Source organism: Branchiostoma belcheri, unplaced genomic scaffold (assembly GCF_001625305.1).
Source record: "Branchiostoma belcheri isolate BF01 breed outbred unplaced genomic scaffold, Haploidv18h27 scaffold20, whole genome shotgun sequence".
NCBI lineage: Eukaryota > Metazoa > Chordata > Leptocardii > Amphioxiformes > Branchiostomatidae > Branchiostoma > Branchiostoma belcheri.
Genome location: NW_017803491.1, coordinates 3,123,039 through 3,147,715, shown reverse-complemented (window position 1 = coordinate 3,147,715; position 24,677 = coordinate 3,123,039). Strand labels below are relative to the sequence as shown.

Sequence of the window (24,677 nt, the reverse complement as noted above, 5' to 3'; positions counted from 1 at the left end):
GATTATCATCGCTTAGTTTATGAAGCTTGACTGACCAAAGTCTTAAGCTAATCTGCAGTACCAAACCAGACCGCCAAGTTACAACAACACTGCTAGGTTTGACTTCTTGTGGCTGATGTATACATCTGAAAATAGACTTTATGTCGTGATACAGAAGTCAAAGTAAATGTCACCTGTGGCGCATGAGATGAACACAATAAAATCAATCATCATACATTTTTTTTTTAAAGTTTGCCACCTTTATTTCCCAAACGTATACAGATCCAAGTGTTACTGTGTATGACGGGCAAATATATAGATCACGAAAATACAAGCAACCATGGCACTTTGTACTAAAATGTTGATTTCTAAAACATATCATGCCACACTCCTAAAAAAAGGACACTATGCATGAAACCTATCCGTGTTACAAGTGAGAATAAAAAAATGATTTGAAGGTGAACAGGTCGATTTCTCTTTGACAATCATCTAAGGAAAGACATAATGTAATCCTATCTCTAGAAGCATATGGGTGATAGGCCGCCGAGTTTTTTTTTAAATTGCACACTAAACAAGTGTACTCTGTCTGCTGAAAGAGGATTCTATACAATCATACAGTAAGTACACTGTTATTTTCCCGATTGATCATAAGAATGCCTGCATGTTTTGATGCATGCATAGTTAGACACTACAAGTTTTTGACTGCATATTAATATTATTATCAATAATCACAGCACACTGCAAAATGTGTAATCGTAAAAAAAACTTTGCTATCTGCGTGTATTTCACAATCTATTTTATCACTTATCACTATTTTGACATCAGACATCTTAAAACCTTGAACATTAACTTACTTTTATTATTAACTTTAAATGAAAAAAAAGAGTTTATCTATGAAATAATGTAACAAAAAATATGGCACCTGATTCACCGATAATCATCAACACACAGACTGGCGATAATTTTATAATGATAAGATTGAAAACTGATTAAGCATGTTCACCCAACACAATCCCGAATTAATTCAACACGTATTGCACATCCCGACACACCATCAAGTTATCCCAAATCACAATACCAAGACTACACTAATAAGATAAACCAAAAAGAAAATTTCAAAAGTTACATATCTATTTTTACTGTTGCTGCAAAGCCATCCGTGTGCATAGCCGCCATATACAGAGCTAATTAGAATTGGTGTCGTAACTTTTGGATAAATATAATACTTTTTTCACTGAGTAGTATGTTTTATCTTGAAGTACAGCCTATAGTGTTGCTAAAAATCGTCATCATCCAAGTAACTAAAGTCTCTTTCACCGAGATTGTACATATATGGGTCTTTGTCGTCCATCTGAACTCTGTGCACGCTCTGGTCTAGGAGAGTTTCCGGATCCGGAATGATCATATTTGGCAGGCCGCTCTCGTTCCCCTTCGGGACGGGATCGCCCGAGGAGACGGTCGGGTGGGGCCCGAAGTCCGCCCAGTCCTGAACTTCGCCCGAGCCGAAGAGGAGGTAGAGGAGGCCGGCGCACAGGATCAGTCCTGCCGACACGATGAACACGATGTTCCACTCTTCTTGTGTCTGGAAGTAAAGATAAGAAGTAGTGAGATTGCACGATGTCCACTTTTGCTTCATCAAAAGCATCCTAACAGAAGTCTAAGATACCAGATTGTACATGTCCTTGGTGCTGAATAGACATCAAATGCCGTATCTACTTTTAAAATACTAGTTAACCATGTTCTAGTTTATCATTTCTCTCCTAAAATGTACCTTTTGCATAGTGATGGCTCCTATGGCGACGGGACAGGCCATGCCTACCACAGTGGACAGGGAACCGGACAGACCCATGATGGAGCTGGCAAACTGGGGCGCGATGTCCAAGGCGTTCACGTTATATCCTGCGAGAAACAGCGAGAGTTGAAGTTAAATCGTTTGCCTTGTCTGATATCATTTATATCCGATACGTCCTCTCAGAGTAGCCTCAAACGGCTTTGGAAGCGACTGGAAAGAGTATAGATTGGCCAAATAGACAGATATATAATATAGTATGCCAGGGGAGCTAGTCCACTAAAAGGAGTACAGTTTGTCAAACCCCCCCAAAAAAAACGTACTCCTCTAGTGGACCAATTCTCCTTGCATGTTATCCATTAGTCGCTTCCAAAGCTTGTTAGAGGCTACTATGATTGTATGCCTAGAATGCCTAGTTGTAAAACATTAGTATTACTCTACTGGCCAGTGTCACATAGACATAAATTGTAAATCATGATGACATACCCGCTGAAAGGGGGAAGGACTGGAAGAACAAGGCGATGCTCAGACTGATCGTGGACACGTAGATGTTGGCTGTCATGCCGACGGTTAGGAGTAAAGCGCCTTCTACGAACATACCTGGTAAAAACAAACAAGAGTATACCAACATCAGCTGAACTCTAGGTACATCATCTAGGTACAACCTTTTCAGAAGCACAAATATCTTGGCATTTGCAAACCCTTTCATAGACGTGCAGACGTATTTGAGAGGTCGTGTGGCGTAACGATAGAATGTTTTTCTCAGAACCAAGAGGTCCTGGGTTCGAACCCTGACATGCCACCGAACTTGTACCCTCGGCAAAGGCACTTAACACGACTTTCCTCACTTCACTTAGGTGAAAATGAGCATTGCATTGTCCTCTGTGTTGGTAGCGGCATTAAAATAAGTTGAAAAATCTTGAGTGTGCCGTCACCACGTCTTGTGATTACATGTTGAAATTTATAAAAGAAAGACGAGCAGACAAATGACAACTTCTTTTTATCTTTTCCTCTTTACATCAGAAATAAGTTTGCAGTACCCATGGTGTTGAATAGTTTCCTCATGGTGGTGGTGGACATGGACTGTGTTCTCCACACCCAGTCTGCCAGAGACCCGACCAGAGGCAGGCCGAACATCAGCAGGAAGAAGTGGAGACCCGCGAACGCACCGGCCTGTGGAGAGTAACCGAGATACGTGCACTGAGTTTCTAACATCCTGGTGTTGTCCCTCAAACTTGTAGATACGCAGCTAGCTATCATGGACTGGGGTAAAGCCTATTTTATACGTGCACTATAAGAAATACATTGCTCCGTTTTATATAAATGAATCATATGCTTTGTTTCACATGTAGACTACTCCAAGTTATTGTCTTTCTAGCGACAAGTTGTACATGTAAAAAAAAAACATTTGTTTTGACTCCGAAACACAGCAACTCTTGATGTAAATTTGCTGACATGGTTCTTTCCTGTGATAAGACTAATCACTATTCAAGTGCTTTTTCTGTGTCAGTGATGTGAATTGTTATCATCAACAAGAGAGACTTCAATGATGTTGAACAAACCTCCAGTTCGTTGACCTTGAATGACTGTACGTAGTACATCGGTGCGTTAAGGAGCATGAGGTACACCACCCACTTCACACAGGTGTCACAAACCAAGATGGCGTACACCGGAAGTGACGTCAGCAGGTGTCTCCAGGGGGTCTTCTGTGGTGAGACTTGTGTGGGAAGGTCAGGTCCGACTGATGACGCGGGCGACTGCGGGGTTTTTGGTTTGGACTCGCTGGCTTCGCTTGGCGCCTCAGAGGTTTCAGACTGGAACACAAGAATGAGTAGATAAATCGCACCAGTAAAAACTACATGCAACTAGAGGGTCCTAAATATTACTTGCGGACTTTGAACGAGAGATTTGAAATGAAAGCAACGTCCATGATGTTGTCGTTAACATCGCGTTGCAACACTGCAATAATGTTGTAATGCGTAAGTGATAGAATGCTGAGAAATGACAAGTAATGTAACATTTTTGTAAAGCATATGGCCTGCCCTTACTCAAACACGTGACTGTACATTCATATATATGGCCAGACAGAAGTCTAAATCCCTCCTACTATAAAATTCCAACATGATGTATCCCATGCAACATGATGTATTAGTTACCATCGTGACAGACGCCTGGATCAGGTAATTGACCCTATTGGTTTGGAGAAGAAGAAGAAGCCGAAACAGAGCAAAAACAATATGTTTTCCTTCGGTAAACATAAATAGTGTTTTGTTCTACTATGGTGGTCATGAATGTTCCCCTACCTTGGCGTCAGGTTCACTGGGTGGTTTAAGCCCCGGAAGTGACGTCATGCTGTCCTGGATGAACTTCAGCTCCTCGGGGTCGAGGTACTTGTCAATTTCCGGTGACTCGTACACCATGCTGTACCATATGACGGACCAGATCAGGCCGACACCACCTGGGGTTCAACGGAACAAAATCAACATCCTCAATTCTTTGTACCACACATGATACACTGTGCCCCTCTAGACAAAGTACAGAGTTTCTTACTCAAGCGAAAGACGCACACTTTCCGAACTTCAAATATTTTGAAATAATTCATATATTAGCGAGAGGAAACAGTTACTCATTTACAATTTTTTCTCCGACTTAAGTTTTCAGTGCATGACATAACACTATCAGATACTTAGTGACAGGCACAAACATATCACTACTGATATTAGGCTTACCGTAAATCCAAAAGGGTGCCCGCCAGTCAATTTCGTGAACAGCCACTCCAGACACGATCATGCCTATCACTATTCCTATGTATTGACCTAAAAAAAACAATCAAAATCATGACAGTATTAGTATTGCTAAAAATCACAATGGATATCAATCAACAAACAAAGGCGTTTCGTTTGAGTGGAATAAAACGACTGTCTTGTTGTGTGCCTTGTTTAGGGCTCGGCTTATTTTGGCGTGTTGGCAATGATAACTGTCTGGCAAATGGATACTGCTTAGTGAATTAATACTGTCTTGCAGCCGCTGAAAAATCTTCTTGGAGGTTACCTGTGACGGTGATTGACGTGAGCTTGCTCCTCTCGGTGGGCGGGGCCCAGAAGGTCCAGATACCGTATGAGGCAGGGATGGTCAGGCCCTGGGGACAAAAGGGTTATCTTCGTTATCATCTTCCTTTTTCATCTAATCATTTAGCGACACATTATCATGAAAGTTCATCTGTGTTGGTAGTAATCGTAGTAAAAATTGAACCTTATTCCTACACAAAGTTTAAAGAGAGATCAAATTTTCAATGACCACTGTCGCCTTCATCAGGATAATGAATGACCTATCAGTTCAAAACGACATTTAGCAAAACATTTGTAGAATTCAATTTCTCTGTCAATTATGTTATGATTTGGTAGAACGCTGATGATACAGCATTTTCAGGGATAGTGCACGTTAACCTTCATACATCCAGCCAGCCGGAAAATTGTGTCTGGTCTCGTACCAGAATTTAAAGCGTACGATTTAATGACTATCTGTCTTCATTTTGCGTAATGATTTAGCAGGATTTTTTTACAAACATTGCCAAATAGTGACTGTTACAATACAACGCAAAAGTACACAAACGCCTTCGTGTTCGTTAAATTTTCTTTCTTTTTAAATGTGAATAATGAGAAAAAAATTATTATATAATAATACTACAATAAAATAATAACATTATGAAGTTCTAAGATTCATATCTTACCTCACTCATGCCTTGAATTACTCTCAGTGCTACGAGGATGGAGAAATGCACGGTGGCGGCTACAGGAATGAACAGGTTCACCAGGCAGGAGACCGCGATGGACAGTACAAAAACACTGGGGAAAAACAGACGTAATGTAGTGATATTACAATTGTCATCTTCAACACGTCGGTGAAGGCTAGACATCCAGGTAATAAGATACGCCAAAAAAAAACAGTTACAGCAACTGGATATGATTTTGAAAAGCATTTTCCAAAACCATATCTAGTTGCTTGAGTAACTGTTTTTTGGCGTACCATCTTCAACACCTTTGGATGTATTTGATTTGCTGATAATAACACATTGTCTTGACTTACATTGTTGCTGGGTACCGCGAAACCAGAAATCCTCCCAGAGGTCTGGACAGCAGGAAGCCCAGGAAGAAAGCACCATGGATCACCCCCACAATCAACATGGTCCACTCCAACTCTGACGGCTGAAACACGGAAGACAGACGCTGAATTATTTCATATCATCATTTCAGGTAAGGCAACATGAAAGAGATTTTTAAATACTATCTGCTGTCATCACCTAACACCCTTGAGTTCTACAGCCTGATGGAATAACGTACCGGTTCATGATAGTTTGTAATTTTCATGTCGATTATTACATCGTCGTAGTACTATGTCTAGAGTGATTTTAGATATGTTACGTACCAATATGTTTTGAGTAATTTTAGATTCGTAGCTGCATGTTTTAACAACTTCAGTCTATTCTACTGTGTTCCACTGACAGTATGTAAATGAATATGCAATTCAGCCATCTGGCTGCAATATGCTTCTTTGTGCAATAAACTGAAACTAAACTGAAACTGATAGTTGATGACAAACTTCGTGTACAAACCTGGAAGAGCTGGTCCATGACGGTGTCGTTGTTGACCATCTGCGTCACGGCCACGCCCATGTTGGTCCGGGCGCCGTACTCTATCAGGAACCCGATACACGACAGCATCGCGATCTGGTTGAAAAGACAAGTTCATGTCATCATTTTCATTGAGGGATGGAAACTCTTTGCGTCTACTTACCTAGCTTTATATCTTTGAAATATTTCCACTGTGCGACTGACAGTTTGCTGAAGACCTTTTCAGATTATACTGTCATTCCTAAGACTTAACACATCATTACTCCTTATTAGATACTATTCATGACTTACATTCTCTTACTACTGTATGTACCGTTGTACGTCCTATACTAGTACTCTATGTTATGCCACAGGTGATTCCTACCAGATATCTCTTCGGCATACAGCTACAGAGCGCTTTCTGGGTCGGCAGTTGGAACCAGTCTACAGTCGGGTAGTTTATGTCCGGCTTTGGAACGCCGTCAAGAACTTTCCTGGATGAACAAAAGAAGACAATTCAACACAAGGAGACAATTCAGCGACATTTTTATGTTTTCGAGATACGCAAGGCTAGTACACGACGAAAAACAGGGACTGTGCTTGGTATGGGTTGGTAATATTGAATGTGGGGATTGCAACCGGAGGTTCTTCTGCCATTGCTTGTCTTCAGAGTGTACTTCAGAGTGCACCTTTCAAGCATGATTCAAGAGAGGAAAGTTGTCATTTTTTACATGTAGATGTAAGTAGTTTTCAGAATACTCATCAATTAATGTGCAGCAGAACTTACTTGTACCACGACATCGGAGCGCCCGTCTCTCCCGCATCCTCCTTCGCCTCCCCCTCAGGCTCCTCCCTCTTCTTGAACCAATCAGGGAACGGAACCTTTATTTTGGGCGCGGAGATTGACGGGAAGGGGAACTTCGGGAGTTTGATTTTGGGGCGGGGTTTCTCTACTACAATCTGCAGGGGCTCCGCACTGGCCAGGAGACCGTAGATGACGGCCGCGAGGACGATAACCCCTACCATGGTTCCTATGGCAACCTCGAACCCACGAATCTATAAAAAATGTAAAAGAAAAAACATTATTTTTCAAATGTCAATACCACCTGCTTGGAATTTTTATGTAAATTAAATGTATGTTCATAATTCACAAAATTACCTTTGCTACTCTAAGAAAAATACAACTAGCTGCACAAGAAAGTTATGAACTCAAACCATCGAGTAAAATGGACGAATATATTATAACTATACAAAAAAGTATAGTACAGCTGACACTCAGCTACCACCTATACTCTAATATAAATAGATACATCCATTTTGTTAGGACTTACTCCAAATTTGTTCATAAATTTGAAGAGCATCGGGCAGCCGAGCAGCACCAGACTGGCCAGGGTTTTAGCCACGCCCACGAGAATCCCCGCGTACCGGTCAGCTATGTCCAGCGGAGTCACCGTGAAACCTGGGAAAGATTATAGCAAAAAATGGATTCTTTATCTAAGCGCAATTACGGTCCCTACTATTTAGTATGTACATAGTTACGTAGTCTAAAAGAAAACAACACTTACATGGCAACGGTTGTGATAATCGATTTTGATAGTTACATACAAAGTCAAAATCACTTCTATGAAGTTAAGTCGTCGGATGCGACGCAAAACAATACGTGAAAAACAGACTCACAGTTTCTTCATAAAAAGAAGTGTAATAGAGTTTAATATACGTACAACTTCATGACACGAATTATACGTATAGCCCATAATATGCTGACCTGCTGCCATGGTGATGCCCATGAAGACCATGAAGGCGGCAGTTCCGTAGTACGTCACCAGCTCGTCCTTGGTGAGGATGATGACGAGCATCAGCAGGGCACCACAGACTTGTCCTGAAAACACAATGTGCAGCCAGTCATAAACCACGTAACAGGTTTGTATTTTTATGGGAGATAAGAAGGAGAACTGGTGCCTTTGAAAAATGATTGATTACATGTTGTGTCCGTAAGCGGCTGTGGGACCATTACCATTAGTATCCAAAACGCCATTTTCTGTACATACCCGACCTAAACAAATGCATGCCCTAAATACCAAGAAAATTAGAAATACTATACTGTAGTATTAGTAGTAGAAATGTTCTGTAACTCACCAACGATGTGAAAGCCTTTTCTGAGCACAGTGATGTCAACTCTTCCCGAGTCCAACAGTTGATCGGCCAGGAAGCCGGCGACCAGGAGGGTGATGGTGGTGTAGGTGCCGAGCCATGGGCCGTATTCACACTAAACACGGGATGAACACACAAACAGGGTTAGGTTTTGTGCGAGCACAAGAGAACCCTTTGTAACAATTGATGGGTTGTTTGTACCATAGAGCATTTTCCATTTGTACTACGTGTAGGTATTTTATGTACACGTGTATACACGGTACTGAGCTTTCTTTGTTTAAGCATTCTTATTTAACAATTTAACAGGCGTGATATCAAGCTTCTCCATAAAGTATACAGGAACAGAACAGTTGACAAATTATTTAAACGAAGTAAGAAATTATTCTTTCATGCATTGTGTGCATTCAGACCACCTTTCAAAATCATAATAATCTAGGTGACGTACTACGTAACTGCCGCCTTCGTGGTCTTCACGGGCATCACCATGGCAGTAGGTCAGGATATTATGGGTTATATTTTTGTGTCATGTATGAAGTCGTATAATTTTTCATTCTGTTAATCTTTTTATGAAAGATGAAAGACTGAATCTTAATAATCTAGTGGACTTTTTACCGTTTTGATGTTGAAGCCATGATGGTTCCCGCGGGTTGGTCGGTACTCATACGGGATGGACATTCTCTTGTTTAACCCCCTGTGGCCAGTCTTGGTCAGGTCGTCTATGATGGCCCCCAGACTTTCCTCCTTCTCGTCGTTGAGCACGACTGCGCAGAAGTCCGCCAGGTGGTTGATGACGAGGCAGAAGGTGAGTGTGTAGACCAGGTAGGCCAGGATGTAGGCGAGGGCAGGCTTGTTGAAGATGATGTCTCTCCACGGTGGGAACTTCTTCTTCAGGTCTTCAGCCTAGTCAAAAAAAACCAAAATATTCTCAGCATCCGTAAATAAATTTTTCAGATTTGCGAAGGATTGAATAGCAAAGTTTTTATTCATAAAAAATTGTTTAACAAGAGCCAATGTTTAGATGACCGTCTGGCAATTATGACTGGTTCACTGTGCACCAGTGATACCCAGCTTCAGGGCTCAGTGAACCAGTCATAATTGCCCTGATGAAGATGACAGACGGTCATCGAAACGTCGGCTCTTGTTAAACAAGTGGATGTGAATAAAGAAGTTTGCTATTCTAGTCTCAGCATGATTTACCAAGATGTAACAAAGAGAGATGCGTTTCGAAACTATGGTTTAAATGACTTTAACTTAAGTGTCTGGCATTTGCTAAAATAAACCTGTCAAATATTCCAAGGAATATTGCAAAGTCCCTGGACTTTCAGCTTGAAATAAGATACATTTTGTAAGTGTTGACTGCACATTTTTTATAAAGTAGGGCCAAATTAATATCATTTTCAGAGGTACCAACAGGCTTTCTAATTTAACAACGGAACAATGACACGTTGTTTGGCAATGAAACAATCGAGTATCAACACGTTGGATTCTACTTTCATTGCGATACATTCATATCACTTACATCTTGTAGTAAAAATCTGGGTACCTTTGACAGCATGTCCTTGGCCTTGTCCGCGACCCCAGAGACGTCCGACAGGGAGGGAGTACTGCCCCCCTCTGTCCCTCCGCGCAGCCGCAGAGGACCCCAGGTCTCAGCCTGTGGGACAGGAATGTCACAACATCAAAATTGGAATAGAATTCAGTTAAAACTCTTTGTTGGAACTACAGCAAACACAAAATGAATTTAATTACATTAGAAAAAGCACCAGTAGTATCTGCAAAACTATACAATTACCACCAATCCATCGATTCCATCAGTTTTAAGAGGCTAGCTTTTCAATTAGCCAAGGTTTCCATGTGTTTCAAAAAGAGAAGAAGCGTTGTTTAACAGTAGATGATAAATCACAGATGATAAATAGGTTACAGTATTTTTGTAATATGTAAACTTTCAATACATACTTAGTTCTAGCATGCATTCGGCGTTTCAGTATTCAATACAAAGTTTTATATCCTCTAGACTACGTATGGTCGCATGTTCCTTTAGCCCATCTGCGCAAGAATATGCAATAATTATTAAAAGTGATTATACATTAATCACTTTCTATCATTAGTTGTGCTATGCAGCTGACTCACCACTCCAAATCGAGCAGACAGCTCCCTGACAATCTTTGTTGTTTTCCTCTTCCGAATGGCCAACGATCTCGCCACGATGTCGTCGTCGCCGGGCATCGGGTATTCGGATTCCGAGTCCGAACTGTCGGCACCGTGTACTATCTGTGAAGCCAATACAACTAGTCAGCAATCATCTAGCAGAAATACGAATTCGTAAATGGTAACGTAAAAAATGACATCGTCGTGCAGCTAGGCGCACTAAACGTATGTCTCTAGCGCAAGAGAAATCTTACCACCCTAACATGTCCAGATCACGACATATCAAAACCGGCCGTTCCGCTGCAGTACCCTAACAAGTTGCTAGGGATCCCAAAATCTACTTATTTGAGGCCTCATTAAGACTTACCCAACTACCAAGTTTCATGACAATCCATTCATAGATTCTTGAGTTATCATGGTAAAACACAAACATACCTCTGAACACAGTACTAATCCATTAGGCTTGCCCCTGTGGCGTCTCCAAAAATGTTTCAATAAATATACCCAAAAGATAGAAAGTAAATGAGAAATTTTCTTGGCCATAAAATACTGAAGCCGCTCTTCTGTCCACCTACCCTTTCCCGCATGTCCGGATCTGACCACGGTTTGAACTTCTCTGACGACCAGGACTCGGAGGACGACGAGTACGATCTCGGCCTCGCCACGGCCTCCGTCGGGCTCTTCGGAGTGGAATCGGCACTCTTCGGCTGTTCGGCTGAATCCGTCGGCTTGTCTCCGCCGTCTGCTGCGGGCTGTGTGGACGGTTTGTTTCGTGACGAAAAACTTGTTATTGTTGACGTGTCCGAGCTGTTCGCCTGGCTTACAGTCGAGGTGGTGTGAGTGAACGCTCTACACACGGGTTTCTGTCACCGGAAAAGGTGTTAGATGTTAATACTTCCACCCCATGTTTTAGACAAGACATTTCGATAAAAAACTTCCAGTCTTCCATCACCAAATTCAAAAGTATGATGATCTAGCTGGTACAATCATGCACGATATACACCACGAACCGGCACAACGTTAGAAGGGTGAGATCACTTGGAGTATCCTAATAGTAATTATCTCATCTAAACCCAATAAAAGAGACCACGACATGATAAGATACGACAGTATTAAACATGACATTTTGTTGACGACTGGATGAATGGGAAATGAAGACTGCAATACGAAAATGGATTTTCGAATACATGTGAGCGTCGATCAGTTGACTATCGCCGGCAGCATTTCTTGACTTATGATCCATACACGCTTGTTTGCTTGTTTATTCGCATATAATCAAAGAAAAGTAATAAAATGAAGATTTTGCCAACAGATCAACAACAAAAAAAGTGATTGCCTAAAAATATCATCGCTACGTCGCAACTCAACAAACAAGTTAAGACTGGAAATTTTAAGTTTACCAAAGGTTTAGTTGGAGCAGCTCCGTCATCCGCAGGTTTTGCACCGTCATCCGCAGGTTTCACTGCGTCATCCGCAGGTTTCACTGCGCCACCTTCCTTCTTCCCCGGATCGTCGTCACCTTTCGCTCCGTCGTCGTCTTTGTCATCACCGGTATAGGGAGAGATACCCTTGTCCTTCCCCTTGGTCACGTGGATCAGCTCGTCCACGCTCATCTTCGGGTCGTCTTCGGGAGTACTCGGCGAGGCGAAGAAGAACAGCAGAGCAAGTAGAGCCCCGGTACCTCCTAACGGTGTGCGATATATAATTATGTGATTTGTGTTGTAGAAAAACGCGTACAGGGTAACGTTACATCGTATACAATGTAGCGAAAGTTCCGATTCAGTCTTTTATGATTATTGTGGGTGGTTAGAATCAAAGGCAACAATTTACATTGCAAGTCACCTATGTGACTTGCAATGAATTGGGCTAATGCTAATAAGACTGGAATCAAATGAACAATATTTTGTATTGAATATATGAGCTCTTTCTAACGGGGAGTTTCTAATAGCGGTTTTATTACCGGTTACTTGTGGTGAAGAATTGCATCACTTTTGCACACAAAACTCTAGTCAGGACACATTATTATCTTGTGGTCATCTATGGCTATCAACACCACTAACTCCTGAGGAAGACTGGAAGACATCAGGCGACTACGTAACCATTTGTGTACCCACTAACCTATGACGTGGAAGGACATCAGACGACTACGTAATAATTTCTGTGCGCACTAACCGATGACGTAGAAGGAGTAGAACCAGCCGATGGCCTCGTACAGCGCCACTGACTCCAGCATGCCGATGGTGTGTGCTGACGTCAGACTGGCGGTGATCAGTGACACCACCGTGCTCCTCTCGTTCTTAGCCGCCCAGTGGGACATCACGCCGTACGTCGCCGGCTCGATTAGACCCTAAAATAAAAAAAAATAAAATAAATTCGCACCATTCTTCCCCATAATCTTCTGTTGTTGTTGTCACCTCCATGAAAAATGGAGGTATTGTTTTTGGTGTATCTGTGTGTGTGTGTTTCCGCACATTTGTAGTCAGCATGACTTTAGAACGCCTTTATAGATTGTGATGATATTTGGTATGTTGGTAGGTCGTTGGACGACAAAGGTCAAATATGGGCCTCCTGGTGGCTGACCTTGGTACTGCAGCAGAACATCCTGATGTTGTATCTTTTGTCCTGGACATACTATGGTCTTGGAATTTTGGTGACAGATAGCTTATCCTGTCAGGAATACTAGTAAGGGTGTGGGTTTGTCCCCCTAGCAGCTTGTTCTGGAACTGCAGTGTCTGGTGAAATATTTTAAAGCAGATAAGTCCAGAAAGGAGCAACATATTTTCAAAGTGCCCTTAAATTAAACTCCCGATCGAGCAGATATTTTTTATTATTGCAAGATGTAGTCACAAGACGTGGTGACGGTACGCGCAATTTTTTTCAACTTATATCAATGCCGCCACCAACACAGGGGAACAATACAATACTCATTTTCACCTGAGCGAAGTGAGGAAAGTCGTGTTTTAAAAGTGTTAAAAGTGCCTTTCCCAAGGGAACAAGATCGGTGGCATGATTCGAACCCGGGACCTCTGGTTCCGAGTCGAGCATTCAGCCGCTATAAGCCACACGACCCCACACATACAGCAGATCTCTTCTGAGCCAAGCTGAGAGCTACACATTGATAGCGAAGGTGCAGCTGTCTTTTAAAGCTCTGGTATTATCGACATTAAGACTTTTCCTATTTACTACAAGTCGGATTAAGCCGATAATGCTGTATGAGCTCCACTTGCTCTCAAAGTTGTCACGAGTTTACGATCGTCGGGACTTACTTGGAATCTTCATACTAGTATGCTTTTTTTTTAATTCCAACATGTAATCACCAGACGTGGTGACGACACACAAGTTTTTTTCAACTTATATTAATGCCGCCACCAACACAGGGGACAATACAGATTCTTTATTGACACAACATACATGAAAGGATAATACTCATTTACACCTGAGCTAAGTGAGGAAAGTCGTGTAAAGTGCCTTTCCCAAGGGCACAAGGTCGGTGGCATGTCAGGACTCGAACCCGGGAGTCTCAATTCCGAGTCGCGCACTCTGCCGCTACGCCACACGACCTCGACATGCTTGATAAGCATACAGGGGCAGGTGACAGCTTACGTCTGAATACACTTCAAATGAGCGTTATAATGCACTTAAAGTAGATAATGCCATATGATCTTGAACTACCTCTGAAATCGCTGTTTTTTAAGCACTTAATTCTTCCATTTTTTAACTTTTAACTTGAATACTAATTACGACAGGTGTTTTGTGTGAATGATGGTGATGCGCAAAACTCTTGAAAGAGGAAATGTGGTGTACTTTCAACACAAAAGACGTACTAGATAACACTGTCTAAGCTGCAGGTGGGTTTGAAATCTGGCTCTTTAAAGCTCTACCTGACTTCCGTTAAGAGGATTAAACAAGCAACGGCAGCTGGCAAGCTGGGCTAGTCACAAAAAAAATAATATACAATTGACTGTGTTTCTGTCATTAGTGTCACAATATTCCTCTTTCCTATAGGTTTAGCTAGATAACAGCAGGCAGGCCATACTCGCCATACCGCGCCATATTTGTGATAGGTACAGGTATACGGGTTTAAGTACAAGTCCGGACCTGTATCCAAACAAGTTATGCATTTTTTAAGGATTGTAATTTATACTTTTTGGGTATTACGTATATCCACTTAGTGTACCCTGACCAGGGAGAAACTAACTCAATCCTTACGATGTAGGTACTTTAGACATTTTAAACAGGACGGCAAAAAAAGCAAGGAGGACAAGATGAATTAACCGAAAATTTCACTATATTTCCCATACATTTTGTTGCACATTATACATTAACACATTACACATTACATTGCACATTAAATGCATAAAACGCTGGTTACGCAGGTACGATTGGGATCTATTCCTCCGAAGACAGACTTTAATGACTATTAAAAGACTTCTGTAGTATGGAACAGGCAATCAATTAATTACTGAAAGGCAAGTTTCTCACTTGTTCAAGTCCATGACCATGTCTGCAACGTTGCTTCGCTTGCCTTTGTGGCTAGCATGGCGTCTACTGAAAGATCTCAAGACTCGTGCTCTACTACTGCGTCGTATTACACACAATTTCCTGAAGCACACTGGACGCATACAGTCTAGTCCTTTATAGCTGTGTTTCTGTCCAAACTAATGTTGACCGTCGCCTGGTCCATTCTGTTCCTGTTCTGTTTGTTCCCGGCCAAGTCTACGAAAACAGTTCAGGCATCCACGGTAAGGACCAGTGAGCTGTTGCCAGATTGCATTTCTCAAGTCCGCCATGCGAATTATGTTTGCCAATGGGTTGAGCGCCGAGTTTAACACCATAAGTAAAAGCACCAAACTCGAAAATGTCACAGGTGAGCATACATGTCTGTTACTGAAGCAGACTCGGCCAAACGGCAGAGCTGCAAAACCCAACACCCAGAAGACCAACGCCAACGTCACAAGGATCATCACAGTTCTTGCCTTTCTTGCACTGGAGTCCAATTTCCGCTGAGCTTTGTCCTGTGCATCGCGGCCTTCGCTTTCCCCAGTCCTGCCCTGATTTTCTCTAGTTTCCGCCCACCGGGTCCTACGTACACCTCCTCTGAACTGTCGCAGTCTTGTTTTTCGGCGTCGTTTGATGCGTACAAAAACGCTGATGTTTGTGAACATCAAGACGAAACAAAGGAATACAATTATGGAAGCTAAGAAAACTGTATAGCCCAATGGAACTACAGCAATGCAGTTTACTACGGCGATGGAGCGATCATATATACAATTCCAGCCCATAGAAGATGAAAAGACACACAGCGTCAGGACGATCCACGAACATACTATTGCTACACAAGCATTCCGCTTGGCCCTAGGAGCGTTGTTGTGGAAGAAAATAGGGTGCTTCACAGCTATGTAACAATCTATAGATAACAAAGATAGAGCTGATGCCGACATTATCTGGGTAAATAACATGCAAGTGTAGAAGTGCAACATTGCAATCACTCCATATTGACCTAACTGGCCAAAAGCTAAACAAATGAGGAGAACTCCAGGCAGCAGGTCGGATATCGCGAGGTTCGCGATGTACAGATACAAGGCTTTGTGGAGCTTTCGTGTTCCGATGATGCCGAAAAGGACCATAAGATTAGCTAATATGATAAAGACCCCCATGACTCCGAACAAATACACGGGCCACCCGTTACTACCTATCAGGGAGTCGTACGAAGGGCAAGCCGAACTGGCCTGGCGGTAGGACATATTTGTATGGCGGAGGTGCCAATAGTAGCACTGAAGCATGCTGTCAAACCGTAAAGCGTCCGAGTTGTTGTCGAACTGTAGAGGGTCCGAGCTGTTGTTGAACCGTAGATTGTCGACGCTGTTATCGAACCATAGAGGGTCCGAACTGTTGAACCGTAGAGGGTCCGAGCTGTCGAACCGTAGAGGGTCCGAGTTGTTGTCGAACCGTAGAGGGTCCGAGATGTTGTCGAACCGTAGAGGGTCCGAGATGTTGTCGAACCGTAGAGGGTCCGAGTTGTTGAACCGTAGAGGGTCCGAGATGTTGTCGAACCGTAGAGGGTCCGAGATGTTGTCGAGCCGTAGAGGGTCCGAGATGTTGCTGAACAGTAGATGGTCCGAGCTGATATTGAACATGTTCACTAGATTTGCTGGTGATCAGTCGTTGTTGACCAAAGTGATGACTACTGATGGAGGAGTTCTGTGTCGATATTCTCTGTCCGTCCGAGTCTCCCGATTGAGCAGATCACTTTTGAGCAATGCTGAGAGCTGCTTATTTATAGCGAAGGTAAAGCTGTTTTTGAAATCTCCGGCTTTAACAACATCGAGACCTTCTTTATTGCCTAAGAGTCCGATTAAGCCGATAATGCTGTATGACCTGCACCTGTCTTCACTCACTCACCTGTCTTCACAGTTGTCACGATTTGTTGAGCGTGGAAACTTATTCGGAATCTTCACGTGCGTGCTAAGCCCACAAGGACAGGTGGCATTTAAAATTCGAATGCACTTCAATAGAGCGATATAACTTTATCGTCGATGATGGTATGTGATCTAAAGATGGTGATGCGCAAATCACTCTAAAGAGGAAATGTATTGTACACTTCAAACACAAAGAACGTGGATGGCACATAAGCTGAAGCTGTCTTTAACAGCAACAGCTATATTTAACAGCAAGAGCTATATTTTCCTTGGTTTGAGACTTACCGCCATGCCGCCCTGCAGAAGCCGTAGTGCACACTCGATGTAGTCCATCCTACAGCTCAGGGCTAGCGGCGTCACCATGTGGATAATAGACGCCGCGAATATCGTCCCGCCCAGCAGCCTAGGAGACAGTACAAACATCAAGAAAATAGTTATGAATGTCTTCGAAACTCGAGGTCCTCTTAAAGATTCTTTCTCAGTGACTTGTTTATCAAGTTAAAATAATTGAACGTTCGTGCCCGTAGCCGGGGGGGGGGGAGGAGAGCTTCGGAAGAACCCTCCCACAAGGCTCAAAGGTCCACTTTTCACCTTATAAAGGTCCAAGATTTTTCTCCAAAAGATCGACCGATTCGTATCACCAGCGGGGCTGGAATCATAGAAATACTGTTCGTCAATGAATAAAAAGTTATGTCTGATATTTCCTTTGAAATCCTCTCAAAACGCAGGAAATGCCATTTCAGAAGGTCCCCTGGACCTCTCTATGAACCTCGCGCCTACGGCTTTAGCTGGTCGCTCAGACAGTGGGAACGAACCCCCCCCCCCGCCCCACATTCAAAATCCTGGCTACGGGCATGACGTTAGAATGCTTATCGAGGGGCCCTACCCGAGTGGTTCAAACCTTACAGTCTGTCTCGGAGTTGACGTCGTGAAGAGGTTATAGTCACCTCTTACGTCAATCAATCGATAAATGTGGTAAATCTTCATAAATAGATGCTATAAATTAAAAACTAGTGACGTTTTTGTTTTCAGTGCCTGTGAAACAGTGTCCTTACCTGACTGGTGAGAAGACGGCTGACATCATCCCGCCGGTGAATGACGTCAGCGTGGCTCCGGCCAGGAAGAAGATGTGAGTACTGAACGCCATTCCCGCTGGGGACATGGTGGTGGCCTGGGGACAGACAAGCAAAGAAACATGTTCTAAACCCTGTTTTCCCTATATAAACCCTGTTTTCCCCATGTAAACCCTGTTTTCCATATATACATCCGTGTGGATCATTTTGAACACTGTCCATTATCGATAAAACTTCAACTGAGTCAATGAGTAGTAGGTCGCCCTCGGACGGACACAAAAGCCTACTTGTAGCCTACTGAATGTTCACCCCACACAACTATGATAAACAGAGACATCTTGTACATTTGAACGCAATTTCAGTGTCTTAAAACCGATATTTGATATGCCATTGAACAGCAACAACGTTTTGTGATCTTGCATGTAACTATAGAAACGATGTGGAATTTGCTGCAAAGCTTACGGTGTCGTTTATTGAATTGGGGGACGGAGTCCACAGACTTACCGCCATCATCTGTCCCAGTCCGCGCTTGTCGTCTCCCTCCTCTGTCTGGTTCAGTCCGGGGATGAACATGGCCATGGCCTCCGCCATGATCTTCTCGTAATCTATGTCTATCTCCGCTGCTTCATCCTGCAAATCTGGAACTTTGGGTAGCGCGTCGTGTTTTTCCTTCGAGAGGGCTTGTTGAATTTCTGAAGAAAGGCTTGACAGCTTGTCATATTTTGAATCTTTGACTTCTGTCTCACGTTCTACTACTGTCTCACGTTTTGCTCTACTGTGCTCAGGTTCCATTTCAATAGAAAGGAAATTCCTGAGAAAGGACATGTACCACTGTCTGTTGACGGGCTGAGGCCGCCATTCGTCTACGTTCTTTACTGGGTTCCACTCGCGTTGAGATTGTTCCACCACCAAGCTGGCTTCAACATTTTGATTCAGAAGTTCCTCTCTGAGGAAGGCTTCTAAGAAACGCATGTGTTTTTCTGGCGTCAGCCCTTTCTTTTCTGGAAGGGGGAGGTCAGGGGGGATGTCATCAGGGTCTTCTTCTTCACTACTGCTCCCCACTATCTCCTCCCCAAGAAAGACCTCAATGAGACGGACATCAGAATCTGGCTTGTCTTGTGCAGTTGCTCCGGTATCTTTTAGCTTTATGTTGCTGACATCTTTTACTGAGTTTGATAAATACTTTTTAGTGGATATTAGAGGGACATTACGTAATGATTCATCGTGTGGAAGCTCATTTTCTAGGAAATGTTTCAAGAATTCCACGTGTTTTTGTTTGGAAATTGGCATGCCTAAACTTTGTGCTGTTCCCCTGTCGCTGTGTGATTGCTCGACCTCTGGGCTCGGGTTGTCGAAGATCAGGTTTTTTCTCAGAAACGTCCGAAGTCTGTCGATATCGCTGTCGGTTAGTGTGAGTGTGACTCCGCCCCGTGACGTCAGGGTGTAGGGTAAGCCCCGCCCACTTGTTTGACACTGACAGTCGGGCTGCTCCACCCTGGACTCCGCAGGCGCTCCCTGGTCAGCTGGTTGGTCCTGTATCAAAGTATGACTGGTTTATTTGACATTTCTTACGCATATATCACACTTGCAGTCCTAAGACTGAATTATGATGATAACGTTACGTTTGTTGTATGCATGCAGCTGCACTACTCTGCATTTCTAGACACTTCAATGCTGTGCAACAGTGCACAAACTGGTTTGTTACGCGCTTTTTCTTTTCTAATTGTTACTATAAGCCAAATCTACAGAGCAATGTGAAGGAATGGCCTAAAGGGCGGCAACTGAGGTAAAATAGATCAATAACTTTACACTTGGGTTGCTATAATTATTTTCGGTGGGTGACTTTAATTTTTTTCGGTGGGGTACCATAATTATTTTCGGTGGGTGACTTTAATCATTTGACAAGATGTATTGTTGATGATATGCAAAAACTGTTCAAGACGGCTTAAATAATCCCATCAGCACAGATGAATGAACCCTATCTGAGATCCAGACAAACAAACAAAGAAAGTCTTCTTCACCACTTGGTTAATCAAGCATAAGCTACGTAACCGTAGTGGAGGGGCTGGCAGCCATCTTGTTTTTCATGTCGTTTGACGTAGACACAAAAGGACCTAACTCTGGGTCAACCACCTGAAGGCAAGGTCATACTGCACATAACTCTGGTAAGATGGCCCTCGGGGAGTGATAGAAAATATGGCAAGGCCACACCAAGTAATTTTATGGATGACGTCGTCACGGGAGACCCTAAATGTAATGCGAGAGCGCGAAAAAGGGGCAAAAAAAAGCAAGATGCCTAGATTTGAAATATACTAGGGGACGACAAATATTAGGGCACCAGTTGCATGAGAGAACACAATAAAACAACAAACAAGTCTTTTATTCGTCATGAAAACAGCAATAAATCAGCGGAAAAGCAGTTGTCTTCCTGTCCTGTTTCTTTCCTTTCATCACACCTTCCCTTATCCCGCTGTCATGACTTTTTGTCATAGCTACAAGAAGCGGAATTTCTTTTTTTCTTCAAAATCAATGTGCGCGCGAATGTCATCCATAAAAATTACTTGGTGTGGCCTAAGCTTGAAACACATAGAAAAGCTCATAGGAGCTAGTTATCACACGTTTCGCTCGGAAAACTTCAACTAGATTGCGTCTTCCAACTACTTGTCAATGGCACAATTTGTTAGGTTAGGAAATAGTGTATACGTATGTCCAGCAAAAAAATGAATTTCTGCACTTACTAGTATTTGTGATCAATGATGCTGGTACTAGACAAAGTTTTCAATAAATATTGCTTTTGTTCGTATTTGGACACAATGACTTAGATAGTAGCATTGCGTAGTGCTTGATTTTGTATGTGTTAACGAAGTTTTACAAATACAATCCAAGCACTAGTATACCTGTATGCTAGTGCATGGACAATGAACAACTGAATGTATAAAAGTCGCACTTGAAAAGCAATACATGCACAGAGCTAGAAGGAACGAATGAGTGAATAAAGCATCAAAAGAACAATGTGATGAGAAAAAAAATTCGATTCCGTGACTTACCTTCAGCAAAGCTGACTTGACTACCTTGACCACGGCCACCTGGAAGTTGGGTTGCAGCCCGCCGTGCGCGATGAGCGCCAGGATCATCAGCCCCAGCACGGAGAACCGGCGGGGCACCCTGCGCCACGCGTCCGCCACCAGACCCATCACGACCCGCTACACACTACCTGGGAGGCGCCCGTACTCGGATCATCCGGCTGAAAATTTAGATCATTAGTCTTGGACTCTGATAGCAAAATCAATTTCACATATACATGTATACTACAAATGATGCGTTTTTGTATAATCATGTATATGGGGGTTCTACTTCCATCGTGTATTACAAAGATGAGAATTTCTAGCCATAAATTGAATATAGAATTAGGAAGATTTAAAAAAATCCCTCGCGACCAGAGGTTTTGTCCATTCTGTCCCAATGATATTGAAGACGAACAACATTTTATTTTGAATTGTACACTATATAACGATAAACGGACAAGGCTGTTCAACCTTCTCTCCGCCTGCTCAACAGAATTTGTTACATTTCATGCTATAGATAAATTTAAGTTCATCCTAGAAGGCAAGAACCCTTACTGTGTACAAATAGGTAAATATATCAAAGAATGTTTAGACCTTAGAACAAGTAGTCTTAGTTGACTCGCCTATTGTTCTGTACGTAGGATATTTTCGTTGTACCCATGTAAAATTGTCTGTATATCTACATGTCTTTGACCTTACAAAAGTCGCTGTACTTTTTGTTGTGTCAATAAAGTTCTCTCTATGTAATGAACAATTAGTTCAATCGAAAATATGATATATCCCTTTTATAGTGTGAAAGATAATCTTTTGTTTTGCAATTTCAATGTGTCTTCATTGCACAATGACTTTAGCTTAACGGTTCTTAAACTAGAAACTAGACGAACCGTGAATCTGACTGTCTGTCTATAAGCGGCCTCAGAGATATCCAGAATTGCAGGTCAATTGTTCAAAGACCTGTAATTGTGCTAAAACATCACCATAACATTATAGTATTGTTGTATAGGCTCCCGGCCTAAAAACATCCGTTTTCAGTTAAGACCCGGTCACATTTGTCGTGCGATCGTGGCACAATCGCAAACTGAGGGCCTTAGGATCGTAAAAAAATCAGCTGTCCACCGAATTTGTCACGGAAAAGGTTGTGGTAGATCCTTGTCGGTGATTGATTCTTTCACAGACTGTTTGAAAATACTATGATATGAAAATATACATGCTCGTATAACGGCCACTGTCGAATGTGTTGACCAGGTGTTTTGGCCAGAGCCAGGTGAGGGGAGGGGGTCGTACGTTGTGCACGAGAACAATGAGGGAGAGGAATCAGAACCAGTCAGGCGGCCAGTATTGTGCTGAGCCGTTCAACATTCTTAACCCGAGAAAATGGCGGATAGCCTAGGGCAATTCAAATACCTCGATTTATATACACAGAGCAATATGTCTGACAAAACACATTTCTTTGCATCATAACAACAACGATAAGTATGCAAACATTTTGTTTACGTTGGTTTTTACGAAGTAAATCAGATGAACATTATATTTCATCTTCAACTGCCGTTCCTTGGTAGATATAAGCACCATCTTGAAGGTCTCAATCTTCTTTCACACCTTCACCAAATAGATAAGCCAACACGAGCCTTTGTGGTAGATAACAGAAAAGTAGTTATACCGGCTTCAACACTAGTATTGATAACTTAATGGCCCTCTAGAGACTCTATTCTTCTGCATCAAAGATGCTAGATGATGGTGCTTGGTTGGTTGAACCTTAGTCAAACAATGAATTGTGCCATTGTAATGTCATATCACAGCCTTTGTGACATTACTAAATGTATTCAAAAGCATGCATATGGGGCATGATGATAAAAAGGCAGTTACATATATTTTCTTTTATCAAATCATAGAATGTTACATGACTCTTATAGCCGGGGAGGAGTCTTCAGAACATTATATCACACCACAACACTTCAAAACGACAACAACAAATTTGTATACAAGGGACGAGTTAACATTAGTGGCGATCGTTTGATAAGTTTTGCCAAGCTCACTCATCAATACCATAGTTGTTTTCCTTCCACAAAAGATTCTGGGTAATACACGGCTGTACCACATACATGGAAAGACTGCCATGTATGACTGCACATGTTGTTCACGACAGTTTATAGATAATTGTGTTATAATGGCAGTTGCAATATGCAATGAATGACGAATTTAAAGCGCATAAGAACCCATACTAATCTCTAACTTTGTTTTGGGGACAGCTTATAGGTAATCTTAATAATATGACTTGTTTAGTGCAGTTTAACAAGATCTGTTTGAATCGTGGTTTGGAGAAAAGGATGGCGGACAAGTAAAAAACCATTTCGTGTGTGATACGAAAATGGCAGAACGGATCTTTTGCATCCAAATGATTTCTCTTGAGGACCCACTACTTACTTATCTCATTGTATCTTGAACAAGTACTTAGTACTGGTATTCGAATTGTGAAATGTTTTTACACACGATGACCCTGGTAGCATAACTGCAGGTACAAGCCGTGCGTCTGAAACATTTGAAATCATTCAAAGTAGTTTGCATTTAGGTAGAATGATAATAAACATTTCTATCATTACTTTTTGCAGAGGTACTAGTATGATATTTACATGTAAGAGTCTGTACAGAATAATCGGTAGCATCACAGTAATAGTGAAGGTCATTTGAACTAGACTAAATCTGTGCAGCGCTAGTTTACACTGCCAGAATTCACCTGATGTAACTTGGAAGCTACAAACCAAAATCTGCTAAGTCTGTTTTGTGGCTGTGTTTCTTCTATTTCCCCAAGAAATACGATATAGAACTTTTATTTTGTAGACAAAGATGTGCCCCTCCCCCTACCTCATACCTTTACAATGGTGACAGAGGATAGTGCATCTAGTACAAAAACTGTCGAATGTAGAATGAAAATGTTTTCTGGAATAAAGAATTTACACACCTGTAAGTTCATCCAAGAGGAGACTTATGTCAGAAAAGTGATAATGAAGGCTCCTTACCGTCAAATTTCTCCATGTTGTTTCTGTAAGAAATCCGAAAAGTGTGACAATTAAAAAGTGAAAGGCCTCAAGCAACCTCGCTTTTCGCACGTTCCAAAAAATCAAATCATGGGGGGATATTTATTTTTGCGCCACCTTCCTTTCTAGTATAATCTCCAAACTACACCTTAACGGTTCAAATCGACACTTTCGCACGCACCACTTATTTTCTGTAAATTCTTATAGAAAGGTTACATGCGAACTAGCTGTGGTATTGCGCATTGTAAAAATTAAGAGCTAACTGTTTTAAGAGTGGATCAGTCCCTTTTTTACCGCGTCAGGGGTCTAATGCGATGATCACCGGAGTTGTCCAACAGGTTTCTGCAGTCTCCACGCTACCAGCACAGGACAGTAGCCTCCTGTGCAGGCTCCGGGGCGGGTGGGAATT

General features: G+C 42.3%; 2 protein-coding genes and 1 long non-coding RNA gene across 3 annotated transcripts; all 3 read right to left on the bottom strand.

Annotated features, from left to right (window-relative positions):
* Window positions 1-292: 292 nt before the first annotated feature.
* On the bottom strand, window positions 293-7,428 carry LOC109469136 (vesicular glutamate transporter 1-like). The gene is made up of 13 exons (XM_019767534.1): window positions 7,165-7,428; window positions 6,763-6,871; window positions 6,381-6,494; window positions 5,855-5,973; window positions 5,499-5,613; window positions 4,820-4,907; window positions 4,498-4,584; window positions 4,072-4,226; window positions 3,331-3,582; window positions 2,809-2,941; window positions 2,255-2,368; window positions 1,751-1,878; window positions 293-1,561 (listed from the first exon to the last, which is right to left on the bottom strand). The coding sequence occupies exons 1-13, from the start codon at window positions 7,401-7,403 to the stop codon at window positions 1,256-1,258; spliced, it is 1,959 nt and encodes a 652-aa protein (XP_019623093.1). The 5' UTR covers window positions 7,404-7,428; the 3' UTR covers window positions 293-1,255.
* A 287-nt stretch (window positions 7,429-7,715) lies between these two features.
* Window positions 7,716-8,638, bottom strand: LOC109469162. Its single transcript, XR_002140171.1, has 3 exons — window positions 8,514-8,638; window positions 8,143-8,256; window positions 7,716-7,836 (listed from the first exon to the last, which is right to left on the bottom strand). It is a non-coding gene; the product is annotated as an uncharacterized LOC109469162 (long non-coding RNA).
* A 478-nt stretch (window positions 8,639-9,116) lies between these two features.
* On the bottom strand, window positions 9,117-24,331 carry LOC109469099. Its single transcript, XM_019767482.1, has 11 exons — window positions 24,251-24,331; window positions 21,216-21,412; window positions 18,673-19,701; window positions 18,151-18,266; window positions 17,381-17,498; window positions 12,849-13,023; window positions 12,077-12,360; window positions 11,252-11,539; window positions 10,659-10,799; window positions 10,072-10,182; window positions 9,117-9,428 (listed from the first exon to the last, which is right to left on the bottom strand). Exons 2-11 carry the CDS (start codon window positions 21,360-21,362, stop codon window positions 9,117-9,119), a joined length of 2,721 nt encoding a protein of 906 aa, XP_019623041.1. The 5' UTR covers window positions 21,363-21,412; window positions 24,251-24,331.
* Between the last annotated feature and the right edge of the window lie 346 nt (window positions 24,332-24,677).

Excerpts from the sequence above, each read along its gene's own strand:
- LOC109469136 (XM_019767534.1), bottom strand. The coding sequence starts at position 7,403 with ATGGTAGGGGTTATCGTCCTCGCGGCCGTCATCTACGGTCTCCTGGCC. Across the intron at positions 2,942-3,330 it reads TCAAGGTCAACGAACTGGAG|GCCGGTGCGTTCGCGGGTCT; the intron begins GTTTGTTCAACA and ends TACTCTCCACAG. Across the intron at positions 2,369-2,808 it reads GAAACTATTCAACACCATGG|GTATGTTCGTAGAAGGCGCT; the intron begins GTACTGCAAACT and ends TGTTTTTACCAG.
- LOC109469099 (XM_019767482.1), bottom strand. The coding sequence starts at position 21,362 with ATGGGTCTGGTGGCGGACGCGTGGCGCAGGGTGCCCCGCCGGTTCTCC. Across the intron at positions 17,499-18,150 it reads GCCGTCTTCTCACCAGTCAG|GCTGCTGGGCGGGACGATAT; the intron begins GTAAGGACACTG and ends ACTGTCTCCTAG. Across the intron at positions 9,429-10,071 it reads CCAAGGACATGCTGTCAAAG|GCTGAAGACCTGAAGAAGAA; the intron begins GTACCCAGATTT and ends TTTTTTGACTAG.